The sequence below is a fragment of the Cervus canadensis genome, chromosome 32 (assembly GCF_019320065.1).
Source record: "Cervus canadensis isolate Bull #8, Minnesota chromosome 32, ASM1932006v1, whole genome shotgun sequence".
Lineage (NCBI taxonomy): Eukaryota > Metazoa > Chordata > Mammalia > Artiodactyla > Cervidae > Cervus > Cervus canadensis.
The window spans coordinates 15,065,749-15,093,576 of NC_057417.1; the positions used below are offsets into that span (position 1 = coordinate 15,065,749).

The 27,828-nt window shown below is 37.2% G+C and overlaps 1 protein-coding gene and 1 non-coding gene across 2 annotated transcripts in view; both read left to right on the forward strand.

Moving 5' to 3' along the window:
- The window catches only part of LOC122433542 (phospholipid-transporting ATPase ABCA3-like), a 273,275-nt gene that overhangs the window by 215,487 nt on the left and 29,960 nt on the right, over nt 1–27,828 (forward strand). The window contains exons 23-26 of the mRNA XM_043456580.1: nt 4,128–4,289; nt 6,562–6,740; nt 25,806–25,931; nt 26,156–26,350. Coding sequence (XP_043312515.1) covers nt 4,128–4,289; nt 6,562–6,740; nt 25,806–25,931; nt 26,156–26,350 — 662 coding nt within the window. The remainder of the gene's footprint in view (nt 1–4,127; nt 4,290–6,561; nt 6,741–25,805; nt 25,932–26,155; nt 26,351–27,828) is intronic.
- On the forward strand, nt 13,049–13,155 carry LOC122433689. The gene has a single exon (XR_006267172.1). It is a non-coding gene; the product is annotated as a U6 spliceosomal RNA (small nuclear RNA).

Below are 27,828 nucleotides of genomic sequence, written 5' to 3' on the forward strand. Positions count from 1 at the left end.
ATATACTGTAGTATTTGTTTTTCTCTGACATTTCACTAACATAATATTATCAAGGTCCATTCACGTTGCTGCAAATGGCAGAATTCCATTCCTTCTGTGGCTGAGATGTATAACAATTCCTCTGTTGATGGGTGTTTGGGTTGCCTCTATATCTTGGTTATTGTAACTACTGTTGTCTTGAATGTTGGGGTGCATGCATCTTTTTGAATTAGTGTTTTCTTTTTTTTCCTGGATATATACCAGAGACAGGAATTACTGGATCATGCAATAGTTTCATTTGAAGTTTCTTGAGAAACTTCTACACTGTTTTCCACAGTGACTGCACCAATTTACATTCCCTCCAACAGGGTACAAGGGTTCCCTTCTTCCATATTATCACCACCATTTGTTATTTGTAGACCTTGATGACAGTCATTCTGACCCATGTGAGGTGATATCTCATTGTTGTTTAGGTCTGAATTTCTCTAGTTATTAGCAATGTTGAGCATCTTTTCAAGTGTCTGTTACCATCTGTATGTCTTCTTTGGAGAAATGTCTATTCAGATCTCTGCCCTTTTTTTTTAAATTGAGTTGCTTGTTTTGGGGGATACTGAGTTGAATGAGCTGCTTTTTATATTTTGGATACTAACCCCTGTCTGTCACATCATTTGTAAATATTTTCTCCCATTCCATAGGCTGTGTTTCCACTTTGTTGATGGTTTCCTTTTCTGTGAAAAATATTTTAGTTTAACTAGATCTTATTTGTTTTTTTTTTTTAATTTTATTTCTTTTGCCTCAGGAGTCTGATCCAAGAAAGTACCACCATGATTCATGTTATAATTTTCAGCCCATGTTCTCTTCTAACAGTTTTATGGTTTCAGATCTTGCATTTAGGTCTTTAAACCATTTTGGGTTTTATTTTTGTATATTGTGTGAGGGAATGTTTTAATCTCACTGTTTAATTTGTGGCTGTCCAGTTTTCTCAGTAACACTTATTGAAGAAACTATCTTTTCTCTTTTATTCATTTTTGCCTCCTTTGTTGCAGATTAATTGACTGTATGTGCATGGGCTTATTTCTGGTCTTCTTGCCTGTTTTTGTGCCAGTACCACACTGTTTTGATTAGTGTAATTTTGTGGTATAGTCTGAAGTCTGGGAGGGTTATATCTCCAGATTTATTCTTTTATCTCAAAATTGGTCAGGCAACTTGGGATCTTTAATGGTTCCATATGAATTTTAGAATTATTTGTTCTAGTTTTGTGAAAATTGACATTTGATAGGGATTGCACTAAATCTGTAGATTGTTTTGGGTAGTATAACTGTATTAATAATATTAATTATTCTAATCCCAGAGCAGGGGATGTCTTTTCATTTCTTTTTTTTTTTTTTTTCGTGTATTTGCTTACCATCTATGTATCTCTCTTTATTAAATATCCGTTAAAATATTTCCCCATTTCTTTTTTTTTTTTCATTTATTTTTATTAGTTGGAGGCTAATTACTTCACAACATTTCAGTGGGTTTTGTCATACATTGACATGAATCAACCATGGAGTTACATGTATTCCCCATCCCGATCCCCCCTCCCACCTCCCTCTCCACCCGATTCCTCTGGGTCTTCCCAGTGCACCAGGCCCGAGCACTTGTCTCATGCATCCCACCTGGGCTGGTGATCTGTTTCACTATAGACAATATATACATGCTGTTCTCTCGAAACATCCCACCCTCGCCTTCTCCCACAGAGTCCAAAAGTCTGCTATGTACATCTGTGTCTCTTTTTCTGTTTTGCATGTAGGGTTATCATTACCATCTTTCTAAATTCCATATATATGTGTTAGTATGCTGTAATGTTCTTTATCTTTCTGGCTTACTTCACTCTGTATAATGGGTTCCAGTTCCATCCATCTCATTAGAACTGATTCAAATGAATTATTTTTAGTGGCTGAGTAATATTCCATGGTGTATATGTACCACAGCTTCCTTATCTATTCATCTGCTGATGGGCATCTAGGTTGCTTCCATGTCCTGTCTATTACAAACAGTGCTGCGATGAACATTGGGGTGCACGTGTCTCTTTCAAATCTGGTTTCCTCGGTGTGTATGCCCAGAAGTGGGATTGCTGGGTCATATGGCAGTTCTATTTCCAGTTTTTTAAGAAATCTCCACACTGTTCTCCATAGTGGCTGTACTAGTTTGCATTCCCACCAACAGTGTAAGAGGGTTCCCTTTTCTCCACACCCCTCTCCAGCATTTATTGCTTGTAGACTTTTGGATAGCAGCCATCCTGACTGGCGTGTAATGGTACCTCATTGTGGGTTTTTGATTTGCATTTCTCTGATAATGAGTGATGTTGAGCATCTTTTCATGTGTTTGTTAGCCATCTGTATGTCTTCTTTGGAGAAATGTCTGTTTAGTTCTTTGGCCCATTTTTTGATTGGGTCATTTATTTTTCTGGAATTGAGCTGCAGGAGTTGCTTGTATATTTTTGAGATTAATCCTTTGTCTGTCTTTTCATTTCTTTAAATAATTTTTGATTCCCTTTATCAATGTTTTATAGTTTTCAGAGTATCCTGTTTAAAATCACATTAAAAAATTATAAGGAGTAAATGTAACCAAGGAGACGAAATGACACTACTTTTAGCATGCTTTCTTGCTTGGAGAATTTCATGGACAGAGGAGCCTGGAAGGCTACATTCCATGGGGTTGCAAAGAGTCAGACACAACTGAGTGATTAACACTTTCCCTTTTTTCAGTACTAAAGTGGCCAATCAATGTCCAGAATTATTATTTCTGGCCACCATATTATGTGGGTCTAAACTAATTTTTATCCTCTTTGAACATGCTTGGTGTGACTTAACCACTTGGAAAATTTACATCCTAAGAACCTCATTTATCCTCTATCATCTTTGCTCATCACCTCTCTTTTGTCAGTAACTCACAAATATTTTTTGCTCAGACATATTATTCCCAATTAAATCAATCTTGAAGTCTTAATATCTTAACCTATAACTACTTTTATATTTACTCATGTATGTTCATCAACTATTATATATATGGGCTTCCCTGGTAGCTCAGCTGGTAAAGAATCCACCTGCAATGCAGGATATCCTGGTTTGATTCCTGGGCAGGAAGATCCCTTGGAGAAGGATAGGCTACCCACTCCAGTATTCTTGGCCTTCCCTGGTGGCTCAGTCAATAAAGAATCTGCCTGCAATTGCAGGAGATCTGGGTTCAATCCCTGGATTGGGAAGATACCCTGGAGAAAGGCACACCTACCCACTTCAGTATTCTTGCCTGGAGAATCCCCATGGACAGAGGAGCCTGGTGGGCTGCAGTCCATGGGGTTGCAGAGTGGTGACTTAGCACATAGCACATTATACATATTAATTTAATATTTAGAGAAACCTCAGTTTTAGGGCTTCCCTTGTGGCTCAGATGTTAAGGAATCTGTCTGCAATGCAGGAGATCTGGTTTGATCCCTGAGTTGGAAAGATCCCCTGGAGAAGAGAATTGCTATGCACTCCAGTGTTCTTGCCTGGAGAATCCCAGGGACGGGGGAGCCTGGTGGGCTGCCGTCTATGGGGTCTCACAGAGTCAGCCACAACTGAAGTGACTTAGCAACAACCAATATTCTTGCCTGGAGAATTCCATGGACAGAGGAGCCTGCTGGGCTCCAGTCCACAGGATCACAAAGACTTGGACATGACTGAGCAACTAAGCATGCACACACAGTTAGCTTTAAGTTTGGTTCTTTAAAAATATACCTTCTTTCAACTTTTAAAATGTTCCTCTATCTCTTTCTCACTGTTGAGTATGAGGCTAATTTCTCATTATGACTATTTTTATTGATCACATAAGATAAGAAATATGAGAAATAATCAGTATGAGTTTACTGTTCACATCAAGTGACAGGAAGAGAGATAATATGGACGTCAACTTTCCCAAAAGGATTTTCCAGTTTTGTAATTATCAACACAAACTACACTACAAGATATCAGAAACAGTATACTTAGCGGCAAGAGATTTACAAGGATAATATTATGGCTTTGTAATTTTCTCAGTTTAGTTTGATCAACTTAGGGAGATTTTGCTTTCCTGGGATAGTTCATTTCATATAAATCACGCTAATGTTATTATCTTTTTAAACACAGGTGAAAAGGCTGCTTCTAAAAACATCCTGCTTAAAGCAATGATGGTGTTACCTATACATAATTTTGGGATGAGCATCAGTCGGTATTATGATATCGAGTACACAAAATTTGCATGTGCTTCACCGGAAAAGGTTTCTCCCTTAATGAATTGTAGTAAAGCAGGTAAGTATCTTGGGCTACCCAAGGCTCATCAGAGTTAAAACTAGTCAATTAATTATTGCATGTGAATAGCTACATTATTCTGAATCTTCACAGTTATTCAAGTTTTGTGCTATTCTCTCTTTGAACTAAAGCTTATACAAAATTGAATAACTTATTCTGTTATACAGCTTGTACAAGTTAGAGCTAAGATTCACCACTCATATGCATAGTGCTTTTTCTCATGAGAAATGATAGCCATGGATGAATGGATAAAGAAAACAGGGTGTATATGTAATGGAATATTACTTATCCATAAATGAGGAGGAAATCTTGCCATTTGAGACATTACAGATATACCTTGAGAGCATTATGCCTAGTGAAATAAGTCAAACAGAGAAAGATGAATATCATATTGTTTCACTTACAAGTGGAATCTTTAAAAGAAACTCATGGATAACAAACTGATGGTTGCAAGAGGCGGGGGATGTGAGGTTGGGCAAAATCGGAGAAGGGATTTAAAAGGTACAAACTTCCAGTTATAAAATAAGTAACTCACGGGGATGTAATGTACAGAATGGTAACTATAGATACTTATACTGAATTGTATAATTGAAAGTTGCTAAGAGAGTATATATTAAAAGTTTTCATCACACACAAAAAAACACAAGTATGTGTGGTGATGGATATTAATAAGACGTATTGTGGTGATCATTTCTCAACATATACAAATATCAAGTTATTATGTTATATACCTGAAACTAATGTTATATATTAATTATATCTCAATTCTAAAAAGACTGAAGAAATTCATGCTAAGAGATATCATAATTAAACTTTGAAAGCTAAAGAAAAGCAGCTACAGAAAAAAATGATACCTTATCCATAAAGGCAAAACAATTCCTCTAATTTTTGGATTTCTCACCAGAGAGCATAAACACTAAAAGAAGCAGCACATTATCTTCAAGTAAATAAAAAAACTGTCTACTCAAAACTTCATATAGATAGGAAATAACTTTCAAGAATGAAGGGGAAATCAAGACATTTTCAGATGAAGAATATCTACATAAAGTTGTCACCTCTAGAAGACCTGAAAGATTGGCTCTAGAGATTCTGTAAACATAAATGATTGAAGAAAGAATTCTGAAGCATCAAAAATAAAACAATGAAAAAAATAAAAATATGAGTGGACACTATATACTTTCTCCTCTTGAGTTTTCTCACATTTGGTTGTTAAAGCAAAAGTGGTAACAGTGTATGATAATGTTCTCAGTGTATATAGTGGGGATATTTAAGACAGTAATAAATGGGGATGTTAAAGAGATATAAACCATGGAAAAGATTTTTACACTTCACTCAGACTGGTAAAAGGAAGAACATCATGATTCTGTAAGTTATGTATGCATAATGTAATGTCTCGAGTGATAACTACAAAAAGTACGTCCAGTGATAAATGGGCTTCCCATGTGGCGCTAGTGATAGAGAACCCACCTGCCAATGCATGAGACATAAGAGATTCAGGTTTGATCCCTGGGTCAGGAAAATCTCCTGGGTGAGGACATGGCAACCCACTCCAGTATTCTTGCCTGGAGAATCTTCATGGACAGAGGAGCGTGGCGGGCTACACTCCACAAGATCACAAAGAGTCAGGCATGATTGAAATGACTCAGCAGACATGCATGCATGCACAATTATAAATTAGAAGGAAAGAGTGAAAGAAAGGAAGAAAGTAAAAGAGAAAAGAAATAATATGATGCAGTTGAAGTTTAAAACTGGGTGAAAAATATTGCTCCTTATATAGATATTTTCAGTTTCTAAAAATTCAGTGAGTCCTGTACTTAGGTGGATTTCCATGTATGTATATCATATTTTAATATGAAGTTTTTTAGAAGTAAAAAAGAAATTTAATATTTACTACTTTTATGAATCTACTGCTTTCACGAATTCAAAACCTTGTAATTATTAAGTTTTCTCATAAGTAATTGGGAAAGTACCAGCTCTTAGGCATTTACAACTTAAGTTTAAATGTTAAGTTACAACTAACTTCTAAACTTTAACCTTTAACTCTTATAGGTTAAAGTGTATATGTAGCACACTACCAGGTGATTCTTCTGCTCCTGCTCCAATTTTCAAAACCTCTATCTAAAGTATTTTCAGAGAAAACAATATTTGAGGGCAAGGAGAGTCTCTTATTTGATAACCATTCCTTAGTACTTCCTATTTGTTGACTTTTTAAAGTTTGTTCATTGAGTTAACTCTTAAAGTAAGTCCATATCTTATTTGTTGTTGTCATCAGTAACTGAGCGTAGTATATATACCTTGGAACATGATGCAGTTGGAAGATACTTACTTGCAATGGCTGTCACAGGACTTCTTTTCTTCCTCTTGATATTCCTTCTGGAGACCACCTTGTGGAAAGTGAAAACCTTTGTGTTTCGCTACATTTTGTTTGGTATCTTCAAAAAATTATTTAAGGTAAGTATCTTATTGAATCAGAGATATTTCTAAGACCAAAAGCCTGTCTCTATCTGCCTAACTTCATCACTAAGATATAGGAATATAAATCACTCCATGTTGCCTGGGATCAATATGAATCAAAGATGTTTATCATAATTTTAATTTTGGTTTCTAAACATTATGGCCTCTACCAGTCAGAACATGATACTGTAAAATATTTTGATCATAATAGAAAGCTTTCCCTTGAACATCTCCTGTGTCAGAAAACCATTCCCTCCCAAAATTGCTCATTCACCCTAACTTGATCCCTGTGTAGTTCTAATAAACTCCCAAGTGATATTGATTCTGTTGGCCTACAGAATGCATATTTAATAACACATCTCTACTGCAGTTGTTTTCAAATGTTGGTATTTGTCAAAATCTCCTGGACTCTTTCTTAAAGTTCAAAGTTTTGGTCTCTGTTCTACTGCTAAATAAAAAGTCTACATAGAAAAATCAATTGTATATCTATATATAAGCCACAAACAAAAAGTTAAATATAACATTATGTCATTTGAATAGCATAAAAACATTCAAATGGTGTTACTTGAATTTAAAAAAAAAAAACAGGAATAAATCTAACAGAAGTTATATAAGACATCTTCATGGAATATTACAAAAAAACAATTGAAATACTAAAGAAGACCTATATAAATGAAGAAATATAACATGTTCTTACCTTGGAAAACCCAATCATGGGGAGATGACAATTTTCCCTAAACTAATCTAAAGATTTAATGCAATCCCAATCAAAATCCTGTGTGTGTATCTCTATAGAATGATCATCTGATCAGTTGATTCTAAAGTTTACATGGAAATGTAAAGTGATTTAAAAATGTACACAGAAATGCAAAGTGTTAATAATCTCCAAGGAAATATTGAGAAAGAACAAATATGGTAGACATATACTACCATATATGTGTTTTTTAAACTATAGTAATTAAGGCAGAGAAATGGAGCAATGTAACAGAAAGAATAATTTTTTCTTAAAGTGTGGTTATCTGCATAAGCTCAGATTTTTAGAAATGCAACTTTTCAGGCCCCATCCCTGACCTACTGAACCAGAAGATTTGGAGTTGGAAGCCATTATTCTTTTTTTTTTTTTTTTTTTTCATTTATTTTTATTAGTTGGAGGCTAATTACTTTACAAGACTGTAGGGGTTTTTGCCGTGCATTGACATGAATCAGCCATGGATTTACATGTGTTCCCCATCCCGATCCCCCCTCCCACCTCCCTCTCCATCCCATCCCTCTGCGTCTTCCCAGTGCACCAGCCCTGAGCACTTGTCTCATGCATCCAATCTGGGCTGGTGATCTGTTTCACCCTTGATAGTATACTTGTTTCAATGCTGTTCTCTCAGAGCATCCCACCCTCACCTTCTCCCACAGAGTCTAAAAGTCTGTTATGTACATCTGTGTCTCTTTTTCTGTTTTGCATATAGGGTTATCGTTACCATCTTTCTAAATTCCATATATATGCGTTAGTATACTGTATTGGTCTTTATCTTTCTGGCTTACTTCACTCTGTATGATGGGCTCCAGTTTCATCCATCTCATTAAAACTGATTCAAATGAATTCTTTTTAATGGCGAGTAATATTCCATTGTGTATATGTACCATAGCTTCCTTATCCATTCGTCTGCTGATGGGCATCTAGGTTGCTTCCATGTCCTGGCTATTATAAACAGTGCTGTGACGAACACTGGGGTGCACGTGTCTCTTTCAGATCTGGTTTCCTCGGTGTGTATGCTCAGAAGTGGGATTGCTGGGTCATATGGCAGCCATTATTCTTGCTTTAACGAGCCACTCAAGTAAATCTGTGCATGTTAAAGTTTGACAACAGTGGAATAAAATGTCTAGAAATAGATGCACAAATATGACAGAACTGACACAAAATGCAGTGAAGAGAGGATGTTCATCTCAATTAATGATGCCGATTCAAATGGATTTCCATAAGCACATAATGAACTTTGATTCCCATCTTACTTCATACAGGTTGGTTTTAGCTTTCAACTTTTCTACATCTATGTGTGCAAGATAAAGCAATATAGCTTTCAGAACAAAAACATAGCAAATATAACCATGAGAGTGAAGCTGTAATCATCAAAAGACATCATTAAATGAGTCAAAAGGCAAGTCACACAGAGGAAAAATATTTTGAATTGAAAATCACTAATAAAATTGACAGAAAATCCAATTTTAAAATGAGCAAAAGACTTGAACACTGACTTTACAAAAATGAACATACAAATATCCAGCCAGTTAGTTCAGTCGCTCAGTCGTGTCCGACTCTTTGCGACCTCATGAACTGCAGCACGCCAGGCCTCCCTGTCCGTCACCAACTCCCAGAGTTTACTCAGACCCATGTCCATCGAGTCGGTGATGCCATTCAGCCATTTCATCCTCTGTCATCCCCTTCTCCTCCTGCCCCCAATCCCTCCCAGCATCAGGGTCTTTTCCAATGAGTCAACTCTTCGCATGAGGTGGTCAAAGTATTGGAGTTTCAGCTTCAGCATCAGTCCTTCCAATGAACACCCAGGACTGATCTCCTTCAGGATGGACTGGTTGGATCTCCTTGCAGTCCAAGGGACTCTCAAGAGTCTTCTCCAACACCACAGTTCAAAGCATCAAATTTTCAGCGCTCAGCTTTCTTCACAGTCCAACTCTCATATCCGTACATGACCACTGGAAAAACCATAGCCTTGACTAGATGGACCGTTGTTGGCAAAGTAATGTCTCTGCTTTTTAATATGCTTTCTAGGTTGGTCATAACTTTCCTTCCAAGGAGTAAGCGTCTTTTAATTTCATGGCTGCAATCACCATCTGCAGTGATTTTGGAGCCAAAAAAATAAAGTCTGACACTGTTTCCACTGTTTCCCCATCTATTTCCCGTGAAGTTATGGGACCAGATGCCTTGATCTTAGTTTTCTGAATGTTGAGCTTTAAGCCAACTTTTTCACTCTCCTCTTTCACTTTCATCAGGAGGGTGTTTAGTTCTTCTTCACTTTCTGCCATAAGGGTGCTGTCATCTGCATATCTGAGGTTATTGATGTTTCTCCTGGCAATCTTGATTCCAGCTTGTGCTTCTTTCAGCCCAGCATTTCTCATGATGTACTCTGCATATAAGTTAAATAAGCAGGGTGACAATATACAGCCTCGATGTACTCCTTTTCCTATTTGGAACCAGTCTGTTGTTTCATGTCCAGTTCTAGCTGTTGCTTCCTGACCTGCATGTAGGTTTCTCAAGAGGCAGGTCAGGAGGTCTGGTATTCCCATCTCTTTCAGAATTTTCCGCATTTTATTGTGACCCACATAGCCAAAGGCTTTGGCATAGTCAATAAAGCAGAAACAGATGTTTTTCTGGAACTCTCTTGCTTTTTCAATGATCCAGCGGATGTTGGCAATTTGATCTCTGGTTCCTCTGCCTTTTCTAAAAGCAGCTTGAACATCCGGAAGTTCACGGTTCATATATTGCTGAAGGCTGGCTTGGAGAATTTTGAGCATTGCTTTATTAGCGTGTGCATATGTAAATGAACAACAACAGTTATTGGTAAGCGCAAAGAACGCCACTGAGAGATACCCCAATATACACATAAATATACCAAGTGTTGAAGAAACAGTACAACTGGAACCATCAAACACTGGTTTTGGGAATATAAACTGATACTCCGTTAGAAAATTGTCTGGCATTATCTTCAGGAGTCAGATAAAGATAGCAGAATAGGAGTTTACTTGTTCCCAGAGAAATGCCAAAACCACAACTACAACTGTCTCCAATAGTAACCTAAAGACTAGCAGAACAAAATTCATATAGTTAAGGATATATAGAAAAGGCCACATCAAGATGGGTAGGAGGGGCAGAGATGTGGGCTAGCCAGAACCCACGGGAGGAATATTACCCCAAGAAGTAATATTCAAGGAGGGAGGGATTCAAGCTCCACATCAGGCTCACCAGCCCAAAAGACCTGCACTGGGAAGATACGTCCCCATAATGTCTGGCTTTGAGAATTGGTGGGGTTTATAACCAGGAGAACCAGTTGGCTGTGGGAAATCAAAACTCCCCTTGTGAAGAGCTTGTATACAAACTCAACTTTATCCATGTCCCAGCACAAGGACTTGCAAAGCACCTGAATCATATAAGAAGAAAATTAATTGATTAATTTTAGGGCATATGCCAGAAGGGTAGGATCTGGTGGAACTCTCTCAAAGAATAGAAGTGCTAGTGGATGTCATATATTTTTAGGCTCCTTCTACCTAGCTGATCCACTGTTGGAGGGGGATCATTTCTGTAATTCTCCAGATATATAACTAACATTGTGTTGCACACCCCAGCCTTATGCTAAGTGCCAGCCCCGCCCAACCCAGTTCCCCTGCTCAGTCCTCAAAGTGGCTCTCACTCCACCCCATCTGGCACCCCTCCAAATCATCTCCCTTTCCTGGACGCCAGCCCTACACACCAGCAGACCTACAGTGGTCACAGCTGGGCCTCACAACCAGCCATGCTGAGGGGCCATCCTGCCCACGAGCACACCTACAGTAGTTGTGACCAGGTCTCAGACAGTTGGGATGGGGACCAACCAGTCTGCAAGGGCATTGCAGCAGCTACCAAGCCATGCAGCATGCCTGCAGGAATTGTGACCCAATCACAACAGGAAGGCACGCTAGTATACATAAAGTTACCCCTAGCACCTGGCTCTGATGACCAGGGGGAGTTGTTCCACTGGGATTCACTGGACACCAGTGATCTACATAACACCACTCTTTCAAGACCTAGAGCTATATCTGATATACCCAATACATAGAAACAAACAGAGAGTGAGGCAAAATGCAGAGACAACATGGCAAAACCTCATAAAACAAAAGTAATAAAAGAGCGAGGAAAAATCCTCATAAAAAGAATAGATGAAACAAAAATAAACAATTATTAGATAAAGAATTCAAAGAAATAGTCATAAAAATCCTCATCAAACTCAGAGGAATGGATGAAATCAGTAAACTTCAACAAAGAGTTAGAAAATATAAAAAAGAAGCAGTCAGAACTCCAGGATACAATAACAAATGAAAATACACTTGAGTAACTTAACAGCACATTAGAGGATGCAGAAGAATGGATTAGCAATCTAGAAGACAGGGTTGTAGAAATCACCCAATTGGAATGGCAAAAAAGAAAAAACAATTTTTAAAAAATGAAGACAGTTTAAGGGGCCTCTGAGAAAATATTAAGCATAATAATATTTGCATTATAGGGATTACAGGAGGAGAATTAGGGGGCAGAAACTCTATCTGAAGAAATAATTGCTGAAAATGTTTCTAAATTATTGAAGGAAACAGGCATTCAAGTGCAAGAATCACAGAGTCCCAAACAAGATGAACTGAAAGACATTCATACCAAAATACATTTTACTTAAAATAACAAAAATTAAAACAAAAGAGTCTTAAAAGCAGCAAGGGGGAAAAAAACTAGTTACATATAAGGGAACCACCATAAGATTATCAACTGATTTTTCAGCAGAATCTTTACAGGTAGGTAGAGACTGATGCCATATATTCAAAGTACTGAAAGAAAAAGATAACCAATAATACTCTACCTGGAAAGGATTCATTCAGAATTCAAGGAAAGAGAGTTTCCCAAAGAAGCAAAAATTAAAGGAGTTTATCACCACTAAACTAGCCTTACAAGAAATAGTAAAGAGACCTCTTTAGGTCGAAAAAACAGAAAATGCCATAACTAGAAAAGGAAATTATGAAAGGAAAAATGTCACTAGTAAAATAAAACATATAGTAAAGACAGTGGATCAACCACCTATAACAATAGCATGAATGTTAAAAGACAAAAGTAGTAAAATGGTATCTAAAACAATTAATTATGCAATATACAAAATTAAAAGATGCAAAATGTGACATCAAAAACATAAAATGTGGGATATGACTGTACTTTGAAAACATGTTTGAACTCAAGTGATCATCAGCTTAGGCTGCTATATACATAGGTTGTTACATACAAACCTCGTGGTAAACACAAACAAAAAAAGTTGTAATAGATAACAAAATTTAAAAGAAGAAATATAAACATAGCACTAAAGAAAGTCATTAAATTACAAGGAAAGAGAACAAGAAAGAATCAGAGAACTAAACAGAAAACAACTAACAAAACAGCAACAAGTAAATACTATCAATAATTACTTTGAATGTAAATGGAATAAATATTACAATCAAAAGACACAGAGTAGTTGACTGGATTTTTCTTTAAAGACCCATGTGTATGCAACCCTCAAAAACTTACTTCAGTGCTCGCTTCGGCAGCACATATACTAAAATTGGAACGATACAGAGAAGATTAGCATGGCCCCTGCGCAAGGATGACACGCAAATTCGTGAAGCGTTCCATATTTAAAAAAAAAAAAAAAAAAAAAACTTACTTCAGAGGTAAAGACATATACATACTAAAAGAGAATTGATGGAAAAGATTTTCCACACAAATGAAAAGAAAGCTGTGGTAGCAATGATTATATATTTTTAAATTTTACTTTAAAACAAACACTGTACTGAGACGAAAGGGTCATTGCATAATTATAGAGTGATCAATACAATAAAAAGATATAACATTTGCAAATATCTATGTACCTAACAAAGGAATACAGGTATAAAGCAAGATAGTGCCAGTTGTATAAAACTAGAAGAGGACTTGTTTTAATAGATAGGCCATCCAGAAAGAGAAAACATTCTATTGGGTTGGCCAAAAATGTTCCTTTGGGTTTTCCCATAGCATCTTATGGAAAAACATGAGTGAAATTTTTGGCCAACACAATACTTAAACAACAGGCAAGTTTGGCCTTGGAGTACAAAATGAAGCAGGGAAAAGGCTAGAGGAGTTTTGCCAAGAGCGCCCACTGGTCACAGCAAACATTCTCTTCCAACAACACAAGAGACGACTACACGTGGACATCACCCATCTGGTCAATACTGAAATCAGATTGATTGTATTCTTTGCTGCCAAAGATGGAGAAGCTCTATACAGTCAGCAAAAACAAGACCAGGAGCAGACTATGGCTCAGATCATGAACTCTTTATTACAAAGTTCACACCAAATTAAAGAAAGTAGGGAAAGCCACTAGGCCCTTTAGGTATGACCTAAACTAAATTCCTTACAATTATACAGTGTAAGTGACAAATAGATTCAAGGGATTAGATCCGATAGAGTGCCTGGAGAACTATGGATGGAGTTTCGTAACGTTGCTCAGGAGGCAGTGATCAAAATCACCCCCAAGAAAAAGAAATTCAACATGGCAAAATGGTTATCTGAGGAGGCCTTACAAATAGCTGAGAAAAGAAGAGAAGTGAAAGGCAAAGAGGAAAGGAAAGATATACCCAACTGAATCCAGATTTCCAAAGAATAGATATGAGAGATAAGAAAACCTTCCTAAGTGAACAATGCAAAGAAATAGAGGAAAACAATAGAATGTGAAAGACTAGACATCTCTTCAAGAATATGACAGATACCAAGGGCAATTTCATGCAAAGATGGGTACAATAAGACAGAAATGGTGTGGGCCTAACAGAAGCAGAAGTTGGGTGATGCCAAAGAATGTTCAACTGCAGAAGTGCACTCATTTCATGTGCTAGCAACGTCATGCTCAAAACCCTCCAAGCTAGGCTTCAACAGTATGTAAACCTAAAATTTCCAGATGTACAAGCTGGATTTAGAAAAGGCAGAGGAATCAGAGACCAAACTGCCAATATCTGCTGGATCATAGAAAAAGCAAGAGAATTCCAGAAAAACATCTACTACTGCTTCGTTGACTATGCTAAAGCCTTTGACTATGTGGATCACTACAAACTGGAAAATTCTTAAAAATATGGGAATACCAGACCACCTTACCTGCCTCCTGAGAAACCCGTATCATGTCAAGAAGCAACAGTTAGAACTGGACATGGAACAGAAGTCTAACTCAAAATTGGAAAAGGAATATGTCAAGGCTGTATATTGTCACCCTGCTTATTTAACTTATATGCAGAATACATCAAGCGAAATGCCAAACTGGATGAAGCACAAGCTGGAATCAAGTTTGCCAGGAAGAATATCAGTAACCTCAGATATGCACATGACACCACCCTTACGGCAGAAAGTGAAGATGAACTAAAGAGCCTCTGGATGAAAGTGATAAAGGAGAGTGAAAAAGATGGCTTAAAAGTCAGCATTCAAAAAACTAACATCGTGGCATCTGGTCCTATCACTTCAAGGCAAATAGATGGGGAAACAATGGAAACAGTGATAGACTTTAGTTTCTTGAGCTCAAAAATCACTGCAGATGGTGACTGCAGCCATGAAATTAAAAGACGTTTGCTCCTTGGAAAATAAGCGATGACAAACCTAGACAGTGTATTTAAGAGCAGAGACATTACTTTGCTGACAAAAGTCTCTATAGTCAAAGCTATGGTTTTTCCAGTAGTCATGTACAGATGTACAAGTTGGGCCATCAAGAAGATTGAGTGCCAAAGAATTGATGCTTTTAAGCTGTGGTGTTCAAAGCAATCTATAGATGCAATGCAATCCCTATCAAGCTACCAACGGTATTCTTCACAGAACTAGAACAAATAATTTCACAATTTGTATGGAAATACAAAAAACCTCGAATAGCCAAAGTAATCTTGAGAAAGAATAATGGAACTGGAGGAATCAACCTGCCTGACTTCAGGCTCTACTACAAAGCCACAGTCATCAAGACAGTATGGTACTGGCACAAAGACAGAAATATAGATCAATGGAACAGAATAGAAAGCCCAGAGATAAATTCACGTACCTATGGACACCTTTATCTTTGACAAAGGAGGCAAGAATATACAATGGAGAAAAGACAATCTCTTTAACAAGTGGTGCTGGGAAAACTGGTCAACCACTTGTGAAAGAATGAAACTAGAATACTTTCTAACACCATACACAAAAATAAAAATAAACTCAAAATGGATTAAAGATCTAATGTAAGACCAGAAACTATAAAACTCCTAGAGGAGAACATAGGCAAAACAGTCTCCGACATGAATCACAGCAGGATCCTCTATGACCCACCTCCCAGAATATTGGAAATAAAAGCAAAAATAAACAAATGGGACCTAATGAAACTTAAAAGCTTTTGCACTACAAAGGAAACTATAAGCAAGGTGAAAAGAGAGCCTTCAGAATGGGAGAAAATAATAGCAAATGAAGAAACAGACAAAGGATTAATCTCAAAAATATACAAGCAACTCCTGCAGCTCAATTCCAGAAAAATAAATGACCCAATCAAAAAATGGGCCAGAGAACTAAACAGACATTTCTCCAAAGAAGACATACAGATGGCTAACAAACACATGAAAAGATGCTCAACATCACTCATTATTAGAGAAATGCAAATCAAAACCACAATGAGGTACCATTACACACCAGTCAGGATGGCTGCTATACAAAAGTCTACAAGCAATAAATGCTGGAGAGGGTGCGGAGAAAAAGGAACCCTCTTAGACTGTTGGTGGGAATGCAAACTAGTACAGCCACTATGGAGAACAGTGTGGAGATTCCTTAAAAAACTGGAAATAGAACTGCCATATGACCCAGCAATCCCACTGCTGGGCATACACACTGAGGAAACCAGAATTGAAAGAGACACGTGTACCCCAATGTTCATCGCAGCACTGTTTATAATAGCCAGGACATGGAAGCAACCTAGATGCCCATCAGCAGATGAATGGATAAGGAAACTGTGGTACATATACACAATGGAATATTATTCAGCCATTAAAAAGAATACATTTGAATCAGTTCTAATGAGATGGATGAAACTGGAGCCCATTATACAGAGTGAAATTAGCCAGAAAGAAAAACACCAATACAGTATACTAACACATATAAGTGGAATTTAGAAAGATGGTAATGATAACCCTATATGCAAGGCAGAAAAAGAGTCACAGGTATATAGAACACACTTTTGGACTCTGTGGGAGAAGGCGAGGGGGGATGATCTGACAGAATAGCATTGAAACATGTATATTATCAATTGTGAAACAGATTGCCAGTCCAGGTTTGATGCATGGGACAAGTGCTCAGGGCTGGGGCACTAGGATGACCCAGAGGGACAGAATGGGGAGAGCGGTGGGAGCAGGGTTCAGGATGCGGAACACATGTAAATCCATGGCTGAGTCATATCAATGTATGGCAAAAACCACTACAACATTGTAAAGTAATTAGCCTCCAACTAATATAAATAAATGGAAAAATAAATACATAAACTGTGGTGTTGGAGAATACTCTTGAGAGTTGCTTGGTCTGTGAGGAGATCAAACCTAAAGAAAATCAACCCTCAATATTCACTGAAAGGACTGAAGCTGAAGCTCCAATACTTTGGCCACCTGATGCAAAGGTCCGAATCACTGGGAAAGACCTTGATGCTGGGAAAGATAGAATGCAGGGGGAGAAGAGGACAAAAGAGGATGAGATGGTTGGATGGCACCAACTCAATGGACATGAGTTTGAGCAAGCTCCAAGAGATGGTGGACAAGGAGCCTGGCATGCTGCTGTCCATGGGGTTGCAAAGTGTCGGACACAACTGAGCAACCGAACAACAACAAATACTTAAAAGACAGCCTAGATCAGGTTGATTTAACAGATATATGTGAAATATTCCACCCCAACAGAATTCCCCTTCTTTTCAGGTGCACATAGGACTTTCTCACATTAGGCCACAAAACAAATCTCAGTGAATTTAAGAAGACTGAAATCATGTCAAGCATCTTTTCTGACCATTATAGTATGAAAATTAAAATGAATTACAAGAAGAAAATTATAAAAACCACAAGCATGTGGAAGCTAACCAATATGTTACTAGACATCCAATGGATCAGTGAAGATATCAAAGATGAAATAAAATGAAAATGGAAACACAATGCTCCCAAATATATGGATTGCAGCAAAAGCAGTTCTAAGAAACTTTTTAGTGAAATATGTCTACATCAGTAAACAAGAAAAATCTGAAGTAAACAATCCCACCTCACACCTAAAAGAACCAGAAAAAGAACAAATGAAGCCCCAAGTTAGTAGAAGAAATGAAATAATAAAGATCAGAGTCAAAATAAATAGAAACTTTAAAAAAGTAGAAGTCAATGAAACAGGAAGCTGGTCCTTTGAAAAGATAAACAAAAATGGTAAACATTTAGCCAGATTCATTTTTAAAAACAGAGAGATAAAGTCCAAATGAAATCATAAATAAAAGAAGGCTTACAACTGACACTACAGATACAAAGGTTCATGAGTTTACTATGAACAATTACATAGCAGCAAATTGGACAACTTATAAGAAAGAGATAAATTTCTAGAAACACACAATCCCCCAAGACTCAATCAGGAAGATACATAAAATCTTAGCAGATCAACACTAGTAATGAAATCAAATCAGTATTCAAAATACTCCTAATAAACTAAAGTCTAAAAACTAGAGGGAATCACAGGTGAATTCTACCAAATATTTAAAGAAGAGTTAATGCCTACTATTCTCAAACTAGTTCAAATAATTGAAAAGAATACTTCCAAACATAATCCATGAGGCCAGTATTCCCCTGATAGCAAAACCAAAAACACTACAAAAAAAGAAATTCCAGGCCAATATCCCTGAAGAATATAGATACAAAAATCCTCAACAAAATATTAGCAAACTGAATTCAACAATGCATTGAAAGGATTTTACACATGATTCTTCATGTGTAAGAATGAATGATGAATTTAGATAGTTCATTACTCATTGAATGAATGAATGACCCATCATTCATTTGTTCAGTATCTGCAAATCAATCAATATTATGCACATGTTAACAAAACCATGGATAGAAGGCCTTCAATAAATGCAGAAGAGTCATTTGACAAAATCCAATATCTATTTATGATAAAAACACTCGACAAAGTGGGTATAAAGGAGACATGTCTCAAATAATAAAGACATTTTATGATAAACACACAGCTAATATCAAACTCAATAATGAAACACCGAAAGCTTTTCCTCAAAAATCAGGAATAAGAAAAGGATGTCCACTCTCACTTCTTGTATTTAACACAGTATTGGAAGTCCTAGCCACAACAATCAGACAAGAAAGAGAAATAAAAGCTATCCAAATTGGAAGGGAAATGTGAAACTGTTAGTATCCACAGACACTAACTCTACATATGCCACTCTATATACAGAAAATCCAAAACACTATTAAAACTATAATAGACCAAAAACTGTCATAACTAATAAATGAATTCAGTAAAGTTGCAGGATAAAGATGAATACACAGAAATCTGATGCATTTCTATACATTATAATAATGAACTAACAGAAAGAGAGATTAAGATGGCCAGCAGAAACACAAAATGATGCTCAACATCACTAATTTTCATGGAAATGCAAACCAAAATCACATAGCAATATCACTTCATACCAGGTAGGTTGGCAAGTGATGATGTGGAGAAAGGGAACCCTCAGGTCCACTGTTGGTGGGAATGTAAATTGGTACAGTCAATATAGAAAACAGTATAGAAGTTCCTAAAAAAATTAAAAATAGAATTACCATATGATCCAGCAGTTCCACTTTCAAATATTTATCTGAAGAAAATGAAAGCACTAATTCTGAAACATACTTGCACCACTATGTTCACTGCTGCATTATTTATAATAGCCAAGACTTAGAAGCCGTCCAAGTGTCCATCAATAAATGAATGGATAAAAGATATGATATACATGTACATATGTCTTCCCAGGCCACGCTAGTGGCAAAGAGCCTGCATACCAATGCAAGAAACATAAAAGATGTGAGTTCAATACTTAGGTAAGGAAGATCCCCTGGAGGAGGGCATAATAACGTATTCCAGTATTCTTGCCTGGAGAATCCCTTGGACAGAGGAGCCTGGCAGGCTACAATCCATAGGGACGCAAGGAGTCTGACCCAGTTGAAGTGACTTAATACACACACACACACACAATATATTACTCAGCCATAAAAAAGGAATGAAAGTGTCCTATTTATAGCAAGGTAGATAGTCCTGGAGGTTATTATGCTAAGGAAATGTCAGATTGTCAATGTTGTTGAGTCGCTAAGTCATGTCTGACTCTGACTGCAAAGACTACAGCACGCCAGGCTCCTCCATACTCCACTGTCTCCTGGAGTGTGCTCAAATTCATGTCCATTGAGTCAGTGATGCTATGTAACCATTTTATCCTCTGCTACCCCTGACAAGAGGAGCCAGACAGAGCAGCCTGGCATGATACAGTCAGTAAATCACAAAAAGGAGAACCTTTGCCTCCAATCTTTCCCAACATCAGTCTTTTCCAATGAATTGACTTTCCACATCACGTAGCCAAAATATTGGAGCTTCAGCTTTAGCATCAGTCTTTCAAATGAATATTCAGGGTTTATTACCTTATTACCTTTAGGATTGATGGGTTTGAGCTCCTTGCAGTTCAAAGGACTCTCAAGAGAAAACCATAGCTTTGACTATATGGATCTTCATCAGCAAAGTAATGTCTCTGTTTTTTAATATGCTGTCTCGGTTTGTCACAGCTTTTCTTCCAGGGAGCAAGCATCTTTTAATTTCATGGCTATAGTCAGCATCTGCAGTGATTTTGGAATCTAAGGAAAGAAAATTGGTCACTGCTTCCACTTTATCCCCGTCTATTTGCCATGAAGTGGTGGGACTGAATGCCATAATCTTAAATTTTTGATGTTGAGTTTCAAGTCAGCTTTTTCATTCTCCTCTTGCACCCTCATCAAGAAGTTCTTTAGTTTCTCTTCACTCTCCTATTAGAGTGGCATCAACTGCATATTTGAAGTTGTTGATATTTCTCCTGGCAATCTTGATTCCAGCTTGTGATGGAGACAATTACTATGACCTCACTTATATGTGGGGTTTCATGGTGGATCAGTAGTAAAGAGCCTGCCTGCCAAGGCAGGAGATGCGGGTTTTGTCCCTGGGTCAGGATGATGCCCTGGCAAAGGAAATGGCAACCCACTCCAATATTATTGCCTGGAAAATCCCAAGGACAGAGGAACCTGGCATGATACAGTCAATAGACCACAAAAAGTCAGACACAAATTAGTGACTAAACAATATACTTATATGTGGAGTCTATAAAACCAAATGACAGAGACTCAACACAACAGAAACAGACTCATAGAGGCAGAGAACAAACTGGTGACCACAAGAGGCAATGGTGATCATTGCATGGCAGGGTTCAGAGAAAAAGACAAAGACAAAAAGATTGAGATACAAAATTCCAGTTTAAAATAAATGTCATAGGTCATAATGTACACTATTGTGAATACTGTCAGTAGTATTCCAAATACTTTGTATGATGACAGATGGTTACTAGATGTTGTGGTGATTAATTTGTAGTGTATATTAATGTGAAATTACTATGTTGTAGGGGGCTTTCCTTGTAGCTAATGTGAAGCTAAAAGGAAGCTAATATAATATTTTATAACTATGCTTTAAAAAAATAAAACATTATTTTATATGCATATGAAGTGTGCATAACTAAGTCCTACAAGCTTCCCTTCTAAGTATAAATCCAACAGAGAGACATAGTCATGTTCACTGAAAGACATTTGAAAGAATGTGCACAAAACATTATTTATATAAGGCAAAGTTTAAGAAGGAAGCAAACCACATGTCTCTCAATAGCATAATGGATTTTAAAATGTCTATTCACACAATAGCATATAGCAATCAGAAGGAAGGGCCTATAACTTATGCAACAGCATAGAATAATCTCAGATACAAATTGCCACCAAATAAGTTAGATATAAAAGAATATGTAAAGTAGAATTTCATTTATATAAAACAAAATTAATGTATAACAATACATAGTGAGTTACATGTCCTATTTCTTGTTATTGAGGGGTAATGTTCTGTTTACTTTATTGAGACTGGTTACAATAAAACTTAATAAGATGTTGATTTATGACTTATATACATATCTAGATATATGTTCTGACAAAATATAGTCCACTGGAAAAAGGAATGGCAAACCATAGCAGTATTCTTGCCTTGAGAATCCCATGAACAGTATGAAAGGGCAGAAAGATGTGAAACTGGAAGATGAGCCCACCAGATCAGTAGGTGTCCAATATGCTACTGGAGAAGAGGAGAGAAATAGCTCCAAAAAGAATGAAGAGGCTAAGCCAAAGCAGAAACAACCTCTAGTTGTGGATATGTCTGGTGGTGAAAGTAAAGTCCAATGCTGTAAAGAACAATATTGTGTAGGAAACTGGAATGTTAGGTCCATAAATCACGGTAAATTGAAAGTGATCAAACAGGTGTTGGCAAGAGTGAACATCAACATTTTAGGAATCAGTGAAATAAAATGGGTGGGACTGGGTGAATTTAATTCAGATGACCATTATATCTACTATTGTGAACAAGAATCCCTTAGAAGAAATGGAGTAGCCCCGAGTCAACAAAAGAGTCTGAAATGCAGTACTTGGCTGCAATCTATGGTGAAACAGATCACCAGCCCAGGTTGGATGCATGAGACAAGTGCTCGGGCCTGGTGCGCTGGGAAGACCCAGAGGGATCAGGTAGAGAGGGAGGTGGGAGGGGGGATTGGGATGGGGAATACATGCAAATCCATGACTGATTCATATCAATGTATGACAAAAACCACTACAATATTGTAAAGTAATTAGCCTCCAACTAATAAAAATAAATGAAAAAAAAAAATGACAGAGTGATCTTTGTTCATTTTCAAGACAAATCACTCAAATTCACAGTAATCCAAGTCTACATCCCAACAAATAGCACTGATAAAGGTGAAGTCAAACAGTTCTATGAAGACCTACAAGATGTAATAGAACTAAGACCAAAAAGCATGTCTTTGTCATCACAGGGGATTGGAATGCAAAAGTAGGAAGTCAAGAGATATATAGAATCACAGGCAGGCAAATTTGGCCTTGGAGTACAAAATGAAGCAAGGAAAAGGCTATCAGAGTTTTGCCAAGAGAGCATACTGGTCATAGCAAACACTCTTTAAACAGCACAAGAGATGACCACACACAAACATCACCCATATGGTCAATACTGAAATCAGATTGATTATATTTTTTGCAGCCAAAGATGGAAAAGCTCTATATAGTCAGCAAAAACAAGACTAGGAGCTGACTGTGGCTCAGATCATGAACTCTGTATCCCAAAATTCATACTTAAATTGAAGAAAGTAAGGAAAACCACTATGCCTTTCAGGTATGACCTAAACCAAATCCCTTACCATTATACAGTGTAAGAAACAAATAGATTCAAAGGATTAGGTTTGATAGAGTGCCTGAAGAACTATGGACAGGGTTTCATAACATTGTACAGGAGCTAATGACCAAAATCAACCCCAAGAAAAAGAAATGCAAGAAGGCAAAGTGATTGCATGAAGAGGCCTTACAAGTCGCTGAGAAAAGAAGTGAGGAGAAAGGGAAAGATAACCAACTGAATGCAGAATTCCAGAGAATAGCAAGGAGAGATAAGAAAGCCTTCTTAAGTAAATAATGTACAGAAATGAAGGAAAACAATTGAATGGGAAAGACTAGAGAGCTCTTCAAGAAAATTAGAGATACCAAGGGAACATTTCATGTAAGGATTGGCACAATACAGGACAGAAACAGTAAGGACCTAACAGAAGTAGAAGAGATTAAGAAGAGATTGCAAGAATACACTGAAGAACTCTCCAAAAGACTTCTTCATGACCCACATAACACTATGATGTGATCACTCACTTAGAGTCAGATTTCCCAGAGTGTGAAGTCAGTTGGCCCTAGGAAGAATTACTAGGAACAAAGCTAATGGAGGTGATGGAATTCCAGCTGAGCTAGTTCAATTCCTACAAGATGACACTCTTAAAGTTTCAGCAATATGTCAGCAAGTTTGGAACACTCTGACGACTGAAAAAGATCAGTTTTCATTCCAACTCCAAATAAGGGAAATGCCAAAGAATGTTCAAACTATCACACAAGTGCACTAATTTTACATGCTATTAAGGTAATGCTCAAAATAATTCAAGCTAGGCTTCAACACTATTTTAGCCGAGAACTTCTAGATGTGCAAGTTGAATTTAGGAAAGGCAAAAGAACCAGAGACCAAATTGCCAACATCCATTGGATCACAGAAAAAACAAGAGAATTCCAGAAAAACATCTACTTCTGCTTCATTGACTATGCTAAAGCCTTTGACTATGTGAATCACAACAAACTATGGAAAATACAGAGATGGGAATACCAGACCACCTTACCTGCCTCCTGAGAAACCTGTATGCCGGTCAAGAAGCACAGTTAGAACAAGACATGGAAAAATGGACTGGTTCAACATTAAGAAAGGAGTACGTCAAGGCTGTATATGGCCATCCTGATTATTTAGCTTATAGGCAGAGTACATCATGTGAAATATCAGGCCAGAATCACAAGCTGGAATCAAGATTGCCAAGAGAAACATCAACAACCTCAGATATGCAAATGATACCATTCTAATGGCAGAAAGCAAAGAGGAACTAACTCTTTTTAACATTAAGAGCTGGCTTAAATCTCAACATTCAAAAAACTGATATCATGGCATCTGGTCCCATCACTTCATGGCAAATAGATGGGGAAACAATGGAAACAGTGACAGACTTAATTTTTTTAGTCTCCAAAATCACTGAAAACTGTGAATGCAGCCATGAAATGAAAGGACACTTGCTCCTTGAAAGCAAAGCTATGACAAACCTAGACAGCATATTAAAAAGCAGAGACATCACTTTCCCTGTAAAGGTCCACATAGTCAAGGTTACGATTTTTCCAGTAGTCATGTACAGATGTGAAAGCTGAACCATAAAGGAAAGCTGAGCACCAGAGAACTGATGCTTTTGAACGGTGGTGCTGGAGAAGACATTTGAAGGTCCCTTGGACAGCAAGGAGATCAAACCAGTTAATCCTAAAGAAATCAATCCTGAAAATTCACTGGAAGAACCAATGCTGAAGCTGAAGCTCCAATACTTTGGCCATCTGATGTGAAGAGCCAGTTCATTGGAAAACACCCTGATGCTGAGAAATATTAAAGTCAGGAGGGAAAGTGGGCAACAGAAGATGAAGTAGTTGGATGGAATCACTAACTCAATGGACATGAGTTTGAGCAAACTAAGTGAAATATTGAAGGACAGGGAAGCCTGATGTGCTGCCATTCATGAGGTCACAAAATGTTGAACATGACTTGGTGACTGAATAGCAGCAACAAAGATATATATTATGCTTAAATAAATAGCTTATACTAAAAATAGTGTTAAAGCATTCAAAATATTTTGCAGTAAACGTCAGTAAGATCTGTAGTTAATAGAACTGAACCAATGTTAATTTCTTAGTTTTGATCAATGTATCATTACTATATGATGTCATTAGGCAAAGTTAAAATGTATACTAGAGCTGTCCTGTCCTTCTGTACATCTAAATTCTTTCAAAATAAAAAGAATGACAAACAAGTCATAGAGTATTCTTCCATATTATTTTCCCTCTGTGGGATGTCTTACCTATTCTTTTTTTTCCATCATAAGTTGCCTAATGAGCTCCTATTTTATTTAAATTCATCTTAAACATTTCTTATGTGAGTCTGTTCTTGGATTCCACTCTTCTTCTCTGAAAGAAAAGTGTTACTCTTTCCCTACTCTCAACCCTTCTGATATCTTATAATTTATACATTTATTATTAAACATAACTTTATATTTAATAAAAATAAAAAATAAATTATTTAAAAATAACTATTAGTTATAGTTAATAGTTTTGTTGTGATTGCAGTTTTTTGTGAAGTGACCATTTTGTTAAGAACTTGCTACTTGCTCATGGTATAGGTTTTAAACTTTGGATGTAGGAAATATGTGAGATCTGAGTTGATATGCAGGAAATCATTTGGAAATGAGTCAAAACTTCTGTTTTGACATTCTTGAGATTATCTCAGTTTAGCCTTCCTGAAGCCAACCAGTGTAGACCAGATGTCTAAAGTGCATCTATATCTATGGTCTTATTTTTAAAATATAGGATAGAGTATCCAAGGAATTATCTGGGGAATCTGAAGATGAAGATGTACAAAATGAAAGAAATAGAATCCTGGAGCACTCTCAGGAGTCACTGAATGCTACAGTGCTTATTAAGGAACTCACAAAGGTAATATAATTTGATGAACAACTTATAATGGTTTAATTTCTATTAAAGAGTATGTCATTAATGTTAAGGGCTTACTGTGGTTCTTTGAATCTATGTGTATTCTCTCAAGAGAATAGAAGGACTCTTGTGAAACTATCTGAGGTGGTCCATGGGAGTCTGAAGTATTGTTTGTATGTGACCTGTAAGTATTCTTTACTATATTATGTTTTCTGTATTTTTTTAAGGTGTATTTTTCAAGTCCAATCGTTTTAGCTGTGAGAAATATCTCTGTTACAATCCAAAAGCAGGAGTGCTTTGGGTTGCTTGGATTAAATGGAGCTGGGAAAACTACTACCTTCGAAATTTTGACTGGAGAGGAGGTTGCTTCCTCTGGGGATGTGTTCGTTGAGCGCCTCAGCATCACCAAAAATATCCTAAAGGTAAGACATCATTACTGCCTGAGGTGTGAGAAACATGATTTGTGGGTGAAGGTCAGAAAGCAACTTGTGGGAAATGATAGACATGAATCATGGTAGACATTGATATCACTACTGTTGACTTAGCCCATGGATTCTAGAGAGAAATGAGAATTTTGGTCAGAGATGGTGAGGCAATTAGAACAGCCTTACCAAGAGAATCTAAGAGTGTCTTTAATTTTCTTTAAAACTATCGGAGAGCAAGATGGTAAAATAGGACCCTTGACTTTCCCTCCTTGGATGCACCAAATAAACAGTTAAACTGGGGTCCATTCCCTCTGAGATGAATCCAAAACTAGTTGAAAGACTCCTACATATCACACAACTGAGAAAATATCCACATCAAGATGGGTAGGATAAGCTGAGACATACTTGCACCATAAAACCCACCCACAAAATAATGCATTACAACCAGAATGGAACTCCCAACTCCCAGCTTCACACATTTAGCTCCTCAATTTTTTGTCTACCATCCGAAAGACTGTTTCTCAAACCACCTAGTTCTGAGGGCAAACAGGATGGGGCATTCATGAACCCCCCTGGAATGTGGAGAGTTGAAAGGCAGTTTCAACAAGTGCATAAGAACTAGTAGTCTTCTAGGAGCCTGAATTGATCATTTCCTCAGCCTTCAGGGCACTGTCAGGACTTGTTACACCCTCATCTCCTAAGGCCACTAACACACACAATGGTTTAGACAAGCACAGAAGTTTAGGAGGATCTAAGAATCCCTGGCAAGGCTGGAGAGATAAGAGATAGAAGTGGAGTGCTATTGCATGCTAATGAACTTAAGTTGGTATTAGCTTTAAAAAGCCTCTTGGTAACTACAAAGAAATATCTTTAGATGTTTCACTCATAAAAGGAGAAATAAATCAAAATCTATCAAAAAAAGAAAACAAAACAAAAAGGAAGACAAGAAGAAAAAGAGGAACAAAAGAACTATAAGATTAAATAAAACACTTAAAAAGGACAATAGTAAATCCTTCCCTATCAATAAATCTAAATGGATTAAATTCATTATACTCACAGAAAATAAAAAAGAAACAGAGGGGCTGAATAGATGAATAACAAAGATCCAACTATGTGCTATTTACAAGAAACTTACTGTAGATTCAAGGGTATAAATTGACTAAAATGAAGACATCAGTTCAGTTCAGTCGCTCAGTCATGTCAGACTCTTTGCGGCCCCATGGACTGCAGCTTGTCAGGCTTCCCTGTCCATTACCAACTCATGGAGCTTGCTCAAACTCATGTCCATCAAGTCGTTGATGCCATCCAACCATCTCATCCTCTGTCATCCCCTTCTCCTGCCTTCAATCTTTCCCAGCATCAGGGTCTTTTCCAATGAGTCAGTTCTTCACATCAGGTGGCCAAAGTATTGGAGTTTCAGCTTCAGCATCAGTCCTTCCAATGAATATTCAGGACTGATTTCCTTTAGGATTGAC